The following is a 17,422-nucleotide window of genomic DNA, read 5'->3' on the forward strand; positions in this document are numbered from 1 at the left end:
ACTACCCACCAGTGCATATAAAAGCTAGGACTAGGGGTCTGCTTGGCAGGACTAGGTTACAGTACCCACCAGTGTCTGAACAGAGGATGGGTCACATTAGGCTGGGCCATGACACTTACCAGCATGCGAGAGAACCAGGTCTTGGGGCACATACTGTAGGGAATATGTGGGCCCACCCCCATGGAACTGCAGTTTGCACTGTTTTGCTTAAGAGCTAGGCATGACCGTGGTACCCTGTGACACTCATGAGTACTGGGGTTGAAAACAGGCCAGGCTAGTTCAGTCTGCAGCACCTGCAGGCGCACTGAAGAATAGGGTATGGGGCAGACTATGCCAGGTAAAGGCCTAGCAGTCACTGGTACATGTGAGATCTGGGTCTGGGAGTGAGCCTGGTGGGGGAACTTTGGAAACTGCCCTGGTGGACTGTAGCTCCCACTAGTGAACACGTGATTTAGGCCTGGGTGTTGGTCAGGCTGGGCCAGGAAGATCCACCCATTGGCAGGTTGGTAGGGTGGTTCTGGAGAGGGGTGGACCTGGCAGGGATGGGCCAACCTTAGCCCACTGGCACGTGCAGGAGCCAGGCTGGAGTGCGGGTCATGCTGGGCTAGGCTATCATGCCCACCGGTTTGCATGAGCCAGGGATGGGAGCAGACTGGGCAGGGCTGGGCTATAGCATCCACTAACAAGCATTGGGACTCAGGGCGGGCCAGGACACACCAGGCTGCGACCTCTGATGGCCAAGGCCAAGACGGGGTATGGGCTAGGCCAAGCAACCGCTGGTGTGTGCAAGATCTGTGTCTGGGAACAGGTCTGGTTGGGGAGCTAAGGGGATACTCGGGCTGAGTTGTGGCTCTCACTGGTAAGTACGAAAGCCAGAATAGGGTGGCAGTCTGAGCTGGACATGACTGCAGTGTCCCTCGGCATAGGTGTGGACTGATTCTAGGTTGTGCCAGACTGGGCTGGACTTCAGCACCTGTTGGTACTTTTGAGAGCCAGGGTGGGTGTAGGGTAGGCTGGGCTAGGTCTCAGTACCTGATGAACCATGCAAGAACTGAAGTTAGCATGGACCAGGTGTGGCTGGGCTGTAGCATCCAACAGTAAAAATCAGAATGGATATGGGCTGGTTGGGCAGGGCCACTATTCTTGCCAGGACATGGGGTGGACTAAGTCAGGCCGGACCAAGGACCCATCGGTGTGTGTGAGATCTGCTACTGGGAGGAGAGCTAATAGAGTAGTTTGGGGAACTCCTCAGTCAGGATGCAGTCCGTGCAGGTGAGCACAAGAACCAAGGCTGGGAGCTGCCCAGGCCAGGCCAGGTTTTACATTTCCCATCAATGTTACTTCGTGGGGATTTTTTCAATTACTTTTTTGTAGTCAAAGTGACTTTTTTGGACTCTAACTCTTTAGCTGTATAATGGGTGAGCAGATTTAAAACTTTTGGTTCCTTTTTATATAAGATAGAACTTTAAAGATCTTTGCTAAGATGAAACTTCTCAAAATTAGCCATTAATTTGTCTTATAATTAATGTAAAAACTATGGTGTTTTTATGGAAGGAAAACTAAGCTTAAGAACCAGGTAGATAACTTAATAATAGTAATATTATAAATACCTCAAATTAAGTGCATGTTATATAAAACTGATAAATATGGAAAACGTCCCTGAAGCCATCTCAAAATTAGTGGTCCCGTAGAGTCTCTGATTTTCATTCTGTGCAGGTTAAACTTTAAACATTGATGGAAATACTAACATTGGGGAAATCAGTGGGACAGGGGATGGGGAGGGAGAGAGAAGAAATCCCTGAGCCTATGGAACTATATCATAAAAAATGAAAAAATGAAAACAAATTGTGAGAATGCAGCTCTGGGTGTTCCACAGGAGTGAGAGGTGGTAGCGCTGCTGAGGGCTCCTGCTCTGGCCGTGTCCCAGGAGCTGCTCGGGAACACGCTGAGTCTGCTGAGACACGGCTCGCAGCAGCGGAAACTCGGACAGACTCCTAGCTGCAAAGAAATGTCTTCCTGTCTTAGGAAGTCGATATTTCCTTTATGAAGATCATTTCAGAGGAGTTAGGTTCCTCAGGTAAAAACTGTTGCTAAGAATATTCTCTTCCGTTCACAGCAGAGAAGGAACTGTAGCTCTGACTGGCGTAACACCTAATAACCAACTATTTTAACATTTTATATACTAATGAACTCAGTCTATCTGAGTTTAAAAATAAATGGGTACTAATAAAGAAATTACTGCTGCAAAATCACCATCTGTAGTATGCATGTTATAATAAGAACTGAAGTTATATTCTTTATTACAAACTTTTTACGTAATACAAATTGTACTCTTTCCCAGGTGTCACAATCATAATTAATAACATTTGATATGTTGATGTATATAAAGTTTCCCAAGGACTGTACTGGATTTATTTTGCATGCTTAAAACAATATTTTCTAAACTGTTGTGTCACAATTTTGAGAAAGCTTTTAAAATATGTTGGCTTGTGATTTAGATGTCTAACTGTACGTTTTTATTTATTTCAGTTTATGATTGAGATAAAGAATTCTTCTGTATCTTGTATACCAACTGACTGGATAAAGGTTGGAAGGTAGGCTTAAAAAATAAATTTTTTTTTTTAAGTGGAATTTTTTTTTTAAAGATTTTATTTTTATTACAAAGTCAGATATACAGAGAGGAGGAGAGACAGAGAGGAAGATCCTCTGTCCGATGATTCACTCCCCAAGTGAGCCGCAACGGCCAGTGCTGCGCCGATCCGAAGCCGGGAACCTGGAACCTCTTCCAGGTCTCCCATACGGGTGCAGGGTCACAAAGCCTTGGGCCGTCCTCAGCTGCTTTCCCAGGCCACAAGCAGGGAGCTGGATGGGAAGTGGAGCTGCCGGGATTAGAACCGGCACCCATATGGGATCCCAGGGCGTTCAAGGCGAGGACTTTAGCCACTAGGCCACGCCGCTGGGCCCATAAATTTTTTCTTAAAACATGGATTATAATGACATGTGTACGACTATATGTTACTGGACTGATGCAAGCTGCAATTTTTTAATTTCATCAAGGTGATAATTGTGGAACTATTTTTGTCACTGATTTCTAGTTGTTTTTTAAAAAGGTATCTTTATACAGCTGTCTTCTTGCTTTGTAAATTGCTGCTGTTGTGATTCGGAGTGCACACGGGGAGAAGAGAGCCCCTGAGTTCTTACACACTGGTGGCTTGAGTGTCTGTGAGTGCCCTGCCACCGCTGCTCCCCAGAAGCCGGGATATCGCTTTCCACCTTTCCACCCCAGTGCACTCCAGCATCCTTATCCTAATGCCATTCCTGGCAGCTGGTTACAGACGGGCTCTACAGCTGCCTTTTGTGAGCTGGAGCCTGAGTCATAAAAACACATCCATCAGAAAGATGAGGGAAGCACCCTGATGCTTGGCCTTTTCCCAGGGTTGGGCACTGGTCTCAGGGGGACCTCGGAGCAGGAACGGCCAGCCTGGGAGGGGGCCTTCGGAGGCCTGCCTGCTAGGATGGGACAGTAACACTGGCCTGAGATGGTGCAAGAGCATCCAGGAGCTGGGGACAGAACTCAAGCTTGATGGTGAAGGCAAATTTTGACATGAGGTGTGGATGGTTATTGATGCCTTATCTTAACTAAAGAGGAAGACTGTTACATTTTGCACAGCAGCAGATACCGATGGTCTGAGCCCGGGTTCTATACTCTAGTGCTGTTCTTTCTTTGCTGCCAGGAGCTGGATTTGAGAGGGAGGATTTTTTATTTTAGGGAATGTTGCCTTCTTTTTCTTTTCAGGCACTCTTGCCTTTCTCTACTTTTGTCCTGTGCTATAACTAGTGAGTAGAAATACACCTTATGGAGAGAGATTTCTAAAATATCATTTTAATCCATCTACAAAAGTAGCTGAAATGTCTTGGTAAGTGGGTTTTTTCAGAGAAGAAAGTCATAATACCTTTTTTCGCATAGAAGTGTCTATTACATAATTTAAAAGCAGTAAGCCAGGCATAAATCAGTGCTAGCATCTTTTAAACTCTGAACATTATGTAAATGGAATGAGTGACCAGGACAGGTTGGGGAAAAGTGTAACCTTGAGTCTGTTATGTGGCCCTGGTGGTCCTCACAGGCTAGGTTAGACCCTCTTTGTTCAGAGTTTGAGTGCCAAAGGCTTCAACCTAAGGCAGAGTCTGCTCAGCTGACGGTGATTGTGACGGTGTGTTACCACAGTGAGGGGGCAGAGAGGGACCGGAGACCTCCCCAGCCTCATCTTGCAGCATCACCAGCAGTAGGCATCACCCATGCCACCACCAGCCCACTGCTGGTGTGAGTGAGTGCTGACTACAGGGCCCTATGCCGGGTGCTGGGTGCCCGCACCCGTCCATGCTGAACACGGCAGGAAGGCTGGCCTTTAGAGAAGGTCCCTTCCTTCTGCTCAGGAATCATGCAGAGAACAAGTCAGGCGAGACACCCCCTACTTCTCTCATACCTTGACCTTCTGGCAAGAGGCCCCCACACACACTTCTCTTACTGGTACCTTGACCTTCCGGCAAGCTCTGTGGTCTGTTGATGAAGAGGGCAGGTTCCTCAGCCTAGACAAGGTGCTGAGCCAGGGGTCATCACAGAGTCCATGGAAAAAAATGCATATGGAAATACTGCATGTTGGCTTCAAAATTTGTGTGTGTGTGTTAAGATGGATGAACCTTCTGATTGCATGTCGCTATGTGCTTTCTGAAGCCCTCTTTCATTTCTTCCTCACCAGGGCCACCAGGGCTCAACAGTCAGGTCCTGACATTGTCTTTGATCTGATTGGCTCGTGTGTGAGATGCATTGCTGTAGGTTACCATGCTTTCCGTTTGTCGTTTTCCTGATGCACTGCAGCCACACAGCACTGTGTAGGGTGCACACTGAGACGCCTTCACCAGGGTACCTTTCCTCGCTTTGCTATGCTGCCTGACTTGCCAGATTTGCTTCTGATCTTGGTCTTTTTTTTTTTTTTTTCTTTAAGGATGCATTTCCATTTAGAATAATCTAAAGAGAAAAACATTTTACTTTTGAAATAAAAAGCTAAACTTTTGACTTTGCCATGTGGATATAATTTTTAAGATATCTTAAAAGCTTCCTGACCAAACTCACATTGTTTGGAGTCAGTGGAATTTGGACATGTCATGAAAGAATGTTCTCTGTCTATAGTGGTTTACTTTCAAGGTTCATCAGAGAATAATAAGTGCTGCTTTAATTTTCTGAAGCGCTGGCGTTGCTGAATTCTTCTAACCTTGATTTCCTGTGTATGTTTTTTCTCCTCTTCCAGTACAAAAGCTGTGAGTCGCTTCCACTCTCCTTTTATTGTCGAACATTACCGACGTCTGAATCAGCTCCGAGAGCAGCTTGCCCTGGACTGCAATGTCGAGTGGCTTGGTTTTCTAGAGTGAGTTTACAATGAAAAATAGAACTGACTTTTGCTATGACAAATAGACCGGAAAATCTTTCCTTCAAAAAGAGAAGTAGAGATTACTGCTTGTGACCCACTGTGAAATCGTTGAGTACTTACATGCACTCCGATTTTGTTTTTAATCCACTGAAACGTAAGCTCATCTTAGCCTTTGGTGAGAGACCTTGTATGTTTTATTGTTGCTGTACTAACATTTTGTTACTGATGATGTTTAGTGGAGTCACCTTTGGAAATTCTACCTTAGAATTACTTTTTTCATATAAGGCCTACTATTTCTTTCAGAGTTGGACAAAATGGGTTAGTTCTTTTGTTTTTGTCATCTCTATATAATTTTTCTTCTTTTTTTTTTTAGCATTCTGTGTTATTCCTACCCAACTTTTTACTTGGAAAGCATTAAACGTCTCTGGGAAAGTCAAAGAGATCGCTGTGTACCCACACTTCAGTTTGGCAGTTTTGCATCTCTCCTGTATTATTTTTTCCTGAACCATTTGGAAATGAGGTATAGATACCTCAACGTTTCACTCTATATACTGAACTATACACCTTCTGAAAACAAGAACACTCTGTTACATAATTTTTTTTAAAGATTTATTTATTTTTATTGGAAAGGCAGATTATTTTACAGAGAGGAGAGAGAGAGAAAGATCTTCCATCTGCTGGATCACTCCCCAAGTAGCTGCAGTGACCAGAACTGAGCTGAGCTGAAGCCAGGAGCCAGAAACTTCCTCCAGGTCTCCCACATGGGTACATGGTCCCAAGGCTTTGGGCCTTCCTCCACTTCTTTCCCAGGCCACAAGCAGGGAACTGGATGGGAAGTGGGGCAGCCAGGACATAAACCAGTGCTCGTAGGGAATATTTGTGCTTAAATGGCCAGGATGTAGCCACTGGGCTGTCACATTGAACCCTATTGTATAATCTTAGTGCCATTATCACACCACAGAAAGTGTTAATTAAAAAATATATTTCAGGGCCTGGCGTGATAATCTACTGGCAGGATCTGTAGAATTTTCTGATTGCTGTGCTCTGAGTACTCCTGCCATGGCTTTTTCATGCTGCTGTTGGACTACAGTTGGAAAGTGGTGTACATAGTTGAGTTCCATATCTTTTTTTGAAGATGTATTTATTTAGCATGAATGGGAGGTGAGCAGGGGGCACAGGATGAAGCCAGGAGCCTGAAGTTCCATCTGTATCTCCCACATGGGAGATCATGGTGGACTTGGGTGTCAGAGATGCAAATACTTGGGTCATCTTTTGTTGCCTTCCCAGGCATGCAGGTTCAATCGGAAATGGAGCAGTTGGGACTCAAATTGAGCATCTGACATTGCAAACAGCTGCTTAACATGCAGCACAGTGCTCCCCGTACAGATTGATTTTCTTTTTTTTTTTTTTTTAAAGATTTATTTATTTTTATTACAAAGTCAGATATACAGAGAGGAGGAGAGACAGAGAGGAAGATCTTCCATCTGATGATTCAAGCCCCAAGTGAGCCGCAACGGCCAGTGCTGCACCGATCCGAAGCTGGGAACCAGGAACTTCTTTCAGGTCTCCCATACGTGTGCAGGGTCCCAAGGCTTTGGGCCGTCCTCATCTGTTTTCCCAGGCCACAAGCAGGGAGCTGGATGGGAAGTGGAGCTGCCAGGATTAGAACCGGCGCCCCTATGGGATCCCGGTGCGTTCAAGGCGAGGACTTTAGCTGCTAGGCCACGGTGCTGGGCCCTACCGATTGATTTTCATGAGTGTGTTGGATCCAGCAGCAAGCTATCACTGGTGTAAAAACTCACCATGTTAGTATCCCTTACACCATCCCTGTGAGGTTAAGGATTCCATCACCCCCGATTTACAAGTGAACAATGGCCACAACAGTGAAGGTTCGAGCTGAGTTTGAACCAGCCTGTCCAGCTTACAGGTGTGTGCTCTTTGTCTGCTTGTCCACAGTAACTCCAAGGCATGGCTCTACACACAAATGTGCTATTCTGAAGCCAGCAACGTAATCTAACAGGCTAAGTCTCTGCCTATGGTGCTAGCCTCCTATGTGAGCCCCAGAAGCTCCACTTCCAATCTAGCACCCTGCTGATAACCTGGGAAGGTAGAGAATGACCCAAGCACTTGGGTCCTTGCGCCCCGATGGGAGACCTGAAGAAGCTCTTGGCTTCTGCCTTAGATCTGCGCAACTCTGACCATTGCAGCCATTTGGTGAGTCAGCCAGTGGTTGGAAGGTCTCTCTCTTATTGTCTCTCCTTCTTGTTCTCTATAATGCTACCTTGAAATAAAAATAAATAAATCCTTAAAAAAATATGTGTTATTCTCTCTGTCAGAACGTACACAGTAAAACTTCAGCTAGGTCCTTAAGGAGCTTTATTCCATAGAGTAATGCACTTGCCAAGTTGAAAACAGAGAATGCACAAGGAGAGTGTGTGATGGCTTGCCTAGAGGAGACACGTCACCAGGCCAGTAAGAGGTTCCAACTTACTGTGAATTTTTGGAGATTGTCTTGACTCAGAGTCGTGTTTCATTTTTGTTAATGATTCATTATATTCATTTGAAAGGCAGAGTGGATGAAAATCTTTTCCTTAGTTTAGCACTGGTGATGTAAAACTGGGACGAAAATCACCTTTTGGGCTTCAAGGACTACATTCTGGACGGGTCCTAGGGTTTGGTGAGGCGGTGCCATGTCCTTTCTCCATAGTGGACTTGACGTAGTAAACCTGCCTTATGTTCTCCCTGTTGGTGTTCCAGGCTGCAGAAGTTTCAGCTCTTCCCAGGCTAGGTATGTTCGTGCTGTTCTTGAGTTTCCATCTCTTTTATCCCTTTATCCCTTATCTAATTCGTGATTATCATCTTTCCCTTTGAAATGTACCTCTTCCTCACTCCCCTCCTAGTATTCTCATTTTGCCAGCCTGCTGAAGAGTCCCCTCTGTTGGACTTACCAGGAGCACTGTGCTTTATTGTACCTCCTCTGTGCTGTAGCTGAGAGTGGCTAGAGAGCGCTGATGTTGAATATAAAGTTCCTGAAGAATGGGATGCTCCTGCTGTGTTATTCAGGGAGGAGAAGGATGTAAGCAGTGTTAAAGCATGGAATGATTTTGCGTGTGGATATACGTGCAACACATAGTAGAGGAACTCTGGTATTTTATACTGTTATATACTTACTGCATTAAAGACATGCGATTGGATATATACCTCTGGAGAAATATGCCTGTCTGAAACTGTGTGTGTACAGACACTTTCTCCTCAGAAGATAACCAGGCACACAATCAGTTGTGTATTGATAGACCCATTAAAAATGTCATTAGTTAGAAGTACATGTCATTCACCTCACTTCTCAAAGATCGTAGCTTAGTTTAGCTTACTTTAAACATGCTCAGAACACTCACAGTAGCCTATAGTTGGACACTATGGGAGTGTCATAAGATGTATTGCTAGCTGAAAAAAAAAAATCAGAAGTCAAAACATAGTTTGTATTGCATGGGCACTACTTTTGCATCATTGTAGAGTTAAAAAATTCTAATTCAAACCATTGTAAATTGGAGAACATTTGTATATAGGTTTAAAATGTTTATTGATTATTTCTGAATGGTGAGGTCACTAGAAATTTTAATTTCTCTTGAAATTATGTGACTTCACAAGTTTTCATAATGTACATATACTCATTTTGAAACTTAAAAAAAAATTGTTCAAGTTTTTATTCCCTAAAAAAAAATCTCTGTAAAGCACTTGCAGCTGGAGCGCACGTGCGAGCTGTGTCAGTAGCTGTGCTGGCTGTCGCTGGAGGCGCCAGATGGCTTGAATCTGAGGTCACTGCAAGAGCGATTAACCTCAGTGAGCCCGACACGGGAGGGCTGAAAGCTCGCCGTGCAAGCCCGTCTGTCTCCCACTGAGGCACTAACTGTTGTACATTAGTCATATAACTTGCCATTAAAATGTGGTTTTAAAAAAATGAAGGCTGTTGACACTGCTATGAAAGAAGAAATTTTTTTTTCTCACAATGTGTGTCTCCTTTTTGTTCTAGCAGATGGGCTGTGATTATTGAATAATCTTCTAAATTGCAAAGTGTCTAAAAATGGAATGATATTACTCAGTATTTCAGGCTTTTTAAAAATTTCTTATTTGATAGGCAAGAGAGAGTGAAGAGAGAGAGAAACAAAAAGACAGTGAGAAGAGACAGAGGGAGGTCTTTTATCCATGGTTTCTCTCTAAATGCCCACAGCAGCTGGGGCTGGACCAGGCCAAAGCCAAGAGCCAAGAACCCACAGTTAGTTTTGTACTTGGGTGTAAGAGGTCCAGGTTCTTGAGCCATCACCTGCTGCTTCCCAGGGTGCAGATAAAAAGGAAATTGGAATTGGAAGTAGACCTGAAACTCAGACCCGGACATTTTAACATGGGATACAGGTGTTCCAGGAACCATCGTAACTGTTGGACCAACAACCCACAGCAGTTCAAATATTTTAGAAATGTACTTGCAAATAAAAAGTGTCTCCATTTCTGTTAACCTCAAATATCAAGAAGCAGCATTTGTTGATAGCCTTTTTTAGTGATTCCAGCAGCTATGGGACGCAATAGTATCTTTTGACTAGAAATTAAACCAAGAAGCCATAGTTTCGTTATTGTGTTGACTGGGAGCAAAGTGATGAAGTTTCATTGTTATGTTGTAAACCCAGTGTATGAAATTGTTAGCAAACTGGCCTTTTTTTTAGCTTACAGTTGTTCTGTGTGTGGATAGGCTCTTGGAAATATGGCAAAGCATAGCAAGCGGATGAAGACAAAGCAGGTCAGCTGAGCCTTCTCCAAGTGTTTGGATGAAGTTTAAGGTTTCTGATCATCTTTCATTTCATGCTTGCATACAAGTGGTCACATCTCAAATTGAAGTCAGACCAGGAGTGATAAGGCTTGGTCTCTCACAGGCACCCAGGAGAGTCAGGGGCATGTCACATGTCTCATAACTCAGTGCAATTCACATCGTTTATTTTGATGAACTTAAGCTCAGTGAAAAAACATATTCATATGCTCTGTCTATTCAGGCTAAGAAGTATAAAATATGAGTGTATGTTTCAGTTCACAAGTAGTTCACACAAATAGTTCTCACAGAAAGAGAGTGGGATACTTAAAATGTGGTTTCTAGTATCTGGAGAATTCCATTTACATGGAGTGCTTTATTCTAATAGTATCAGAAATAACAGTTTTTAGAAAGCAAAGATTGTGTTATAGAGAAATAACTGAGTGTTGTAGTGGCTCAGCTGACTGCCCTTCCCGAGGGCAGAAGCACTGTAAAGATAAGTAACAGACAGCTGTCAACGTTGCTGAACCTACTGCAATAGAGAAATGTACGTAGTTATTTGAGAGGGAAGGAGAGAGAGAGGAGAAAGAGAGAGAATGAGAGCTAACTGCCACCTTTAAAAAGTGGGCAAAAGCCAGTAGCAGCAACCAGGGGCTGGGCAGGCCGGAGCTCAGTGCCGTGGCCTCACGCCTGTGGGGATGATGGAACTCAGCCACTTGAGCTGTCACGTGCTTCTTCCCAGAGTGTTCATCAGTAGGAGATGTGTTGGGAGAGGAACCTGAACTGAAGTTCAGGAATTCGAACTTGGATGGTTTTATCTTAACCGTCATCTTCACACAGCTGCCCACTCAGGCCGCGGATGATTTGTGAGCGACACATTCAGTGTACCAGTGTTTCTCTTTCTTGATCGCTCTTAAACGAGTATGTAAGTTACACCTTATCTCACTTTCTGTGTGTACAATAGTGCAGGTGTCAGCAAGAGTCTGGCCAATGACCCTCTAAAGTGAGAGGGTACAAAGAGCCCAGCTGGATTTAAACTGTGCTGTTCAATAACTGCGCAGCCCTAGGGTAGTGGCTGTGTCTCTCTTGAACTACATTTGTAAAATTTAGAGAATGAAAGCGACCTTGAGAACTACTGTAAAGAAATAACACACGTTTTCTGCGTGGTCATTGGTGTTCGTTTTCCTGCAGCTTTTCTTTGGATTTGATTTAGTTATCATTATATTACTCATTTTCTAGTCTTTAAAGAATTTTTGATATTATTGCCTACATTTAAAGAAAAGAGCAAGAGAGACGTTTTAGGGGCCAGTGTATTGTCACATAGCAGATAAAACTGCTACCTGCAATGCCAACATCCCATATGGTACAGGTTTGTGTTCCAGCTGCTCTGCTTCCAGCTGCTAACGGCCGGGGAGAAGCCGTGGAAGATGGCCCAAATAAAACTGGTTCTTGGCTTAAGTTTTGCCCATTTTTGGCTATTGGAAGGTCTCTCTGTGTCTGTTAACTCTTTCAAAATAAATAAATCTTTAAAAATAATTCGGTTGAACAGAAAGAATTTTTCTTTATTTTTTACATCTATAAAGGCAACACATTTCATATGAATAGTTTTAAGAGCATAATGGTACTTCCTGCCCATCCCCCTCTCCGTCCCTGTCACTTACCCTCTCTGTTCCTTTCTCATTTTTCTGGTAATTTTTACAATAACATACTTTCAATTTGCCTTATAATCATAAGTTTAACTCTTTACTGAATAAAGAATTCAATAAGTTGTAAGTAGAAAAACCACTGTTTTCCACGGAGTGTTGAAAACAGCTGTAAACAGTATATCTCAGATTTTTCCCATTTACATTACGCCTTTTTTGTACTCCATTATAAGCACTTTTTCATGTGTCTGTTGGCCATTGTATTTCATCCTTTTATAAATGTCTGTTCATATTCTTGGCTCATTTCTTAACCGGGTTGTTTTGCTGAATTTTTTTTAGCTATATAGATCCTGGATATTAATCTTTTATCCGATAGTTTGTAAATGTTTTTTTACATTCTGTCAGTCACTTCTTCACTAGGTTGAGTGATTCCTTTGCAGTGTGGAAAGTTCTTGGCTTGATAGACTCTCACTGACCTATTTTCGCCTTTATGGTCTGTGCTTCTGGGATCTTATCCAAGAAATCTTTGCCCATTCCAGTGTCTTGCAGAGTTTCTCCCGTGTTTTCCTCTGGTCAGTTGATGGTTTCAGGTCTTAGGGTGCAAGGTGGGTCTTGTTCTACACTTCTGGATGCAGAGATCCGGTTTCCTAACACCATCTGTCAAAGAGAATGTCCTTCCTCCAGGGAGTGATTCTGGGTCACTTGTCAGTGATCAGTCGGTTATAGCCACATGGGTTCATTTCTGGGGTTTCTTATCACATATCCATTCCTGTGCCAACACTGATCTGGTTAAACAAATAAGTGAATAAAGCCTGCCACTTAATTTTTATTGATTAGGATTGCATTAGTTATTCAGAAGCTTGTGTAATTGTGTATCAATGTTAGTCATTTTTTTTCAGACCTCCTTGGATTTTCATTGGGATCACATTGACTTTGTAAATTGCTTTTGAATTAGTAGTGTGAATGTTTTCAAAGTATTCATTTTTCCAATCTGTTAACATGGGAGATATTTCCTTTTTTGTGTGTCTTCTCCTGTTTCTTTCCTTACTGTTTTATAATTTACATTGCAGAGCTCTTTGACATCCGTGATTAAGTTTATCCCAGGGTGTTTACTTTCTTTGGTAACTGATCTCACGAGTTCTTTCTCAGCCATAGCAGTGTTTTGTATACAAAGGCTATTAGTTTTGGTGTATTGATATTATATCCTGCAACTTGGCCAAACTCTCTTACAAGTTCCAGTAATTTCTTCATGATGTCTTTTTGGATCCTTCATGTAAAGGTTTGTATCAGTTGCAGACAGGGATAATTTGACTTCCTTCTTTCCCATTTACGTACCTAAATTTCTTTTTCTCTTGTCTGTTGGCTCTGGCTAAAGCTTCCAGGGCTGATCTGACCAGCAGGGAAAGTGAGTATTCTTGTCTGGTTCTGGATCCTAATGGAAATATTTCCTACTTTTTTTCTTCTTTTCCTTATTTGGGATGAGTTTATCACATATTGCCTTGATTGTGTTGATGTGTGTTCCTTCTATACCCAAATTGCTAAAGATTTTTATCAAGAAAGAATATTGTGTTTTTTCAGATAATGACTGAAGGCAGTGTGTGTTTCATTTCTCCCATTTCTCATGCTCTACATGAGATGGCATTATTTCTCTATATCTATTAAGATAATCATATAATGTTTATTCTTTAATTTGTTAATGTGATGTATCAGTTGGTCTTCATGAATGATCTGATAATGTTGCTGAATACAATTAGCGGGTATTTTGTTGAGAATTTAAAGATTTCTTTATTTTGGAAGAGTTACAGAGAGAGGGGGAGAGACAGCTGAGTCTTGCATTGCTACATTCACTGCCCAGGTGACTGCAACAGCCAGTGCGAGGTGAGACAGAAGCTAAGAGCCAGGAGCTTCATCTGGATCCGCCACAGGGATGCAGGGCCCAAACTCTTGGGCCATCTTCTGCTCTTTTCTCAAGCCTTTAGCAGGGAGCAGATTGAAGGTGGAGTGTCTAGGACATGAACTGCCACTCAGATTGGATACCAACATCACAGGCAGCGGCACTACCCACTATGTGACAATGGCAGGATCTCCTAAAGCAGTAAAAATCAAATGGTCTTTTAACTACTCTTGCAGGCACAGTTGTTACTCTAAGGATTTAAACTCGGTTATGTATTTTCTGGTTACTTAAGAGATATTTTATACTGGGTATTGTAAGTAATTAGGTTTGGGGTGGTTTTTTTTTTGGTAGTATAATTATATAAATTTCAAACATCCACAGTTAGAAGGTTCTCCTCCTAATGTGGGGACCACATTTATGCAAGATTGACTTATGACAAAATGGTATGATGTGGTTGGATATTTTAAGCAGGAATATAAAAAAACACTGTGCATTCCTATGATGTTAAAAATGAGTCTTTCAATAAAATTTTAAAAAGCTTTTAGATCAGAAGGTGTTATAGTTTCAGTTGCCCAAAGAATCAAGGCGCAATGACCATTATGTTTTTAAAATTTAATGCTTATTTGCATTTTTCATCAGATAACTGAAGGAAATGCTTTTTTCCCCCTTGCTTGTCTTGTACAAATCTTTATCGCAACGTTGGTTCTGTGTCAAGATTAAGCACGGGAGGTTGGGACTGCAGTGGTAGGAAGTCAGGCAGGCATGAGCACTGTGCACTGGAGGGAAGCGTGTTGAAACTGTTACTGCACATTCGCTTTAGCAGGTGCTGTAAGGGGAAGGCCAAGGGGAAACTCACCTGTCTGACTGGTTCATGATGTGAAAGCACTGAACAAAATCAGTGGCTTTTTATGGTTTGTCTTAGTTGAGATGTCAGGCTAGTGTAGAGAGTGTAAATGACGTTAATAGGAAACGTGCTTTTTTTTGGAATCTGTTTTAGATTTATATAATTCTGTCCTGAATAAAACCTGAATGTCACTGTTGGATTAGAAGGAGAATCAGTCAGTGTGGTTCACATCTCTCTGGTTCTCTCATCTTGGTGTCTGAGTATCAGCTGCAGGAGTGGCGGCCCTGTCTAGTCTGTTCACCCTTTTTTTGTTGCTACCCTGCATGTAGGACGTTCAGTGGACACCATCATGCCCTGTGTAAGGCAGTGCGTCACCTAGCAACGATGGACTGCATCTTCTCCCTGACCAAGGTCGCTAAGCAAGGAAATTACTGCAGGTAATGTGTGTTTTGTTTCTCCCCTTTCTCATGCTCTTCATGAGATGACACTATTCAGTCATCTTAATGTCTTTATTATAAAAATGTTATCAGCTATTCAGATATGTTAGACTCTTGATGTAGCTGAATGTCATACAGCATGGCTTGACTGGACAATTAACAGATTCCTATGTTCCTTGCAGTCCTGTTGGGTGCAGTGAAAGCAGGTGTCAGTGTAACTAAAGGTTATATAGGTTATATAGGTATATAGGTTATAAGGTTATATAGGTATAACTTTAGGTTATATAGTTTCTTAAGTTTACGTAGGCAACCTTTTAAGGCCCTTTTGAATATTCTTGATTTTTTTATACTTTATCATTGAAAAAGACCAAAGGTATGTAAAGCTATAATCAATGGGTACAAACTAAACTATGAAAAACAGAAAGTTTGATAGTTGCAGCTCTATGTAAGGGTTTGAAAACAGCAAGTCAGCTGTCAGAGGCTGCAGATGAGAAGGTGAATTAGTGTAGCTGTTCTCATTTATTAAAATAAAAATACGCATATTCTGTGTCCTAGAAATTCCACTTCAAGAATTCACTATAGCTTAGAGGAAGGCTTGGGCATGTGGAGACAAGGGATAGGGCTGTTCATTTTAGGGCTGCTTATTACAGCAAAGTTACAGAGTCCAAATGTTCCGCCTCTACATGACCACTTCAACAGGATGCTGGAAACCTGGTGGGAATGTCCTTCATTGTCCAGGCGCCATATTGCAGAGGTTGGTGTGGTGGACCGAATTTCATCTGCTTGGAGGTCTTCCATAGGACAAAGCAAAAATTTACTTTTTTGTCTTTGAAAATGGAGAATAAGACTTAGAATTATCATTTTGGTCCCTCTGACCCTTTATTTATATATATATGATGCGTTTTTTAATCTTTGGTGATCTTTCCTTTATCCTGAAACATTTTTGTATTTTGTCTTCCTTGGAATCATTTCAATGTTGGTTATCGCTTATTCCTACTATATTACAAGAGTTTGAATTTAAAGGAAAAGTGGAGGGTGATGCTGCCAAAGTGAAAGAGAAACAGAGTGGCTGTCGTGTCTTCCTTCTGCTTCCCTGTGGTGCTGCCCACAGTGTTGCCTGCTCTTTGCCCAGGTGCCATCATGGGAGTCATCTTCTGACTCTCATGGAATGTGGATGAGACGCCAGAATCTTTGATTTGTCACCCATGACAGAAAAATAAACAGTGGACGGCAGACATGTCACTGTTGCAAGCTGGAGAGAAGCTGAGTGTGAGGAGGAGGTTCTGATCCCTAGGATGACGGTGGGGTTTCCTTGGAAGTTCCGTTGACACTGAATGCTCCGGGAGAGCATCCTGTAGGACCAGCCTCGGCCGTAAGGACTGAGAAGTGAATAGCAAATTCTGATGAGTTGTTCCTGTGTGCTGGCTGTTGCTCAGGAAGCTCGATCGTGTTCTGCTGGGAGATGTGAGGTGATCGCTCTCTCCTGCCTCATGTTCTGTTTGCTCACTCACGCTGACTTGATAGATTTAGTAGATGGAGAGGCAGCATGGTGTTTGGTCCATAGAAATGAAAGCATTCTTGCAATTGCTTTTTCTAATCAGTGTTCCTAAATGTACAGATGAAAATGTTTTTCAGTTAAAGAACAAAATTGGCTGTCTTAGGGGAAATTATGAGCTTCAAACGATTTCAAAAACCTCTTCAATCATGTTTTTGTTAGTGCAAGTGTTAGAACATAAATTGTGAGCTGGAATCTGTGAGCATGCGTTGAACTCTAGGGTCTGCCTAGACATGTCTGCCTGCATGACACTGGATGAGCAGTTATATCCAGTGTGTGTTGCCCTTTCCCAGTGTGCCTGTCTTGAAAACCAAAATCTAGGATAAAAATTGGAGATTTCTTTAACTTTTTGTTACAAGACTGACATTTGTTATCCCTTTCTTCCCACTTCTGTAGAACTATTAATAAGTTGAATAAGTTCACTGGACTCTGATGAAATCCATTCTTTCATATACTGAGGGTTGAAATAAACTATTGAGTTGAAACAGAAACGGTTAAGGGATGGAATATAATTTTATGGTTCCATTGTTTTAAAAAGAAGTCATGGCAGTATGGTATGCTTTTAAACAAAAAATTATCTGTGTCCTCCTTGGCAGCAAATGAAGACTGAAAGAGGACGTGGCAGGATGAGTGCTTGGCAGAGCCGCCATGAATCCGCTGCTCTCTGCGTCCCTGGGCACTCTTACCGTAGCAGTGCTTTTCTGAGTTCTCGTTTGACAGTTCAAATGGAACCTTTACACTCAGAGCCCCTCCACACATGCCAATGTGTTCTGAACATCTGTATGTAAGGTTTTGTTATTTGTTTAGACATAGGATACTGTGAAGTTT

The 17,422-nt window shown here is 42.5% G+C and overlaps 1 protein-coding gene across 1 annotated transcript in view; it reads left to right on the top strand.

Moving 5' to 3' along the window:
- Positions 1-17,422, top strand: part of MSH3 (mutS homolog 3) — a 105,863-nt gene that overhangs the window by 60,524 nt on the left and 27,917 nt on the right. The window contains exons 18-20 of the mRNA XM_058656187.1: positions 2,530-2,594; positions 5,307-5,423; positions 14,932-15,039. Coding sequence (XP_058512170.1) covers positions 2,530-2,594; positions 5,307-5,423; positions 14,932-15,039 — 290 coding nt within the window. The remainder of the gene's footprint in view (positions 1-2,529; positions 2,595-5,306; positions 5,424-14,931; positions 15,040-17,422) is intronic.

This window comes from Ochotona princeps, chromosome 28 (genome assembly GCF_030435755.1).
Source record: "Ochotona princeps isolate mOchPri1 chromosome 28, mOchPri1.hap1, whole genome shotgun sequence".
Taxonomy (NCBI): domain Eukaryota; kingdom Metazoa; phylum Chordata; class Mammalia; order Lagomorpha; family Ochotonidae; genus Ochotona; species Ochotona princeps.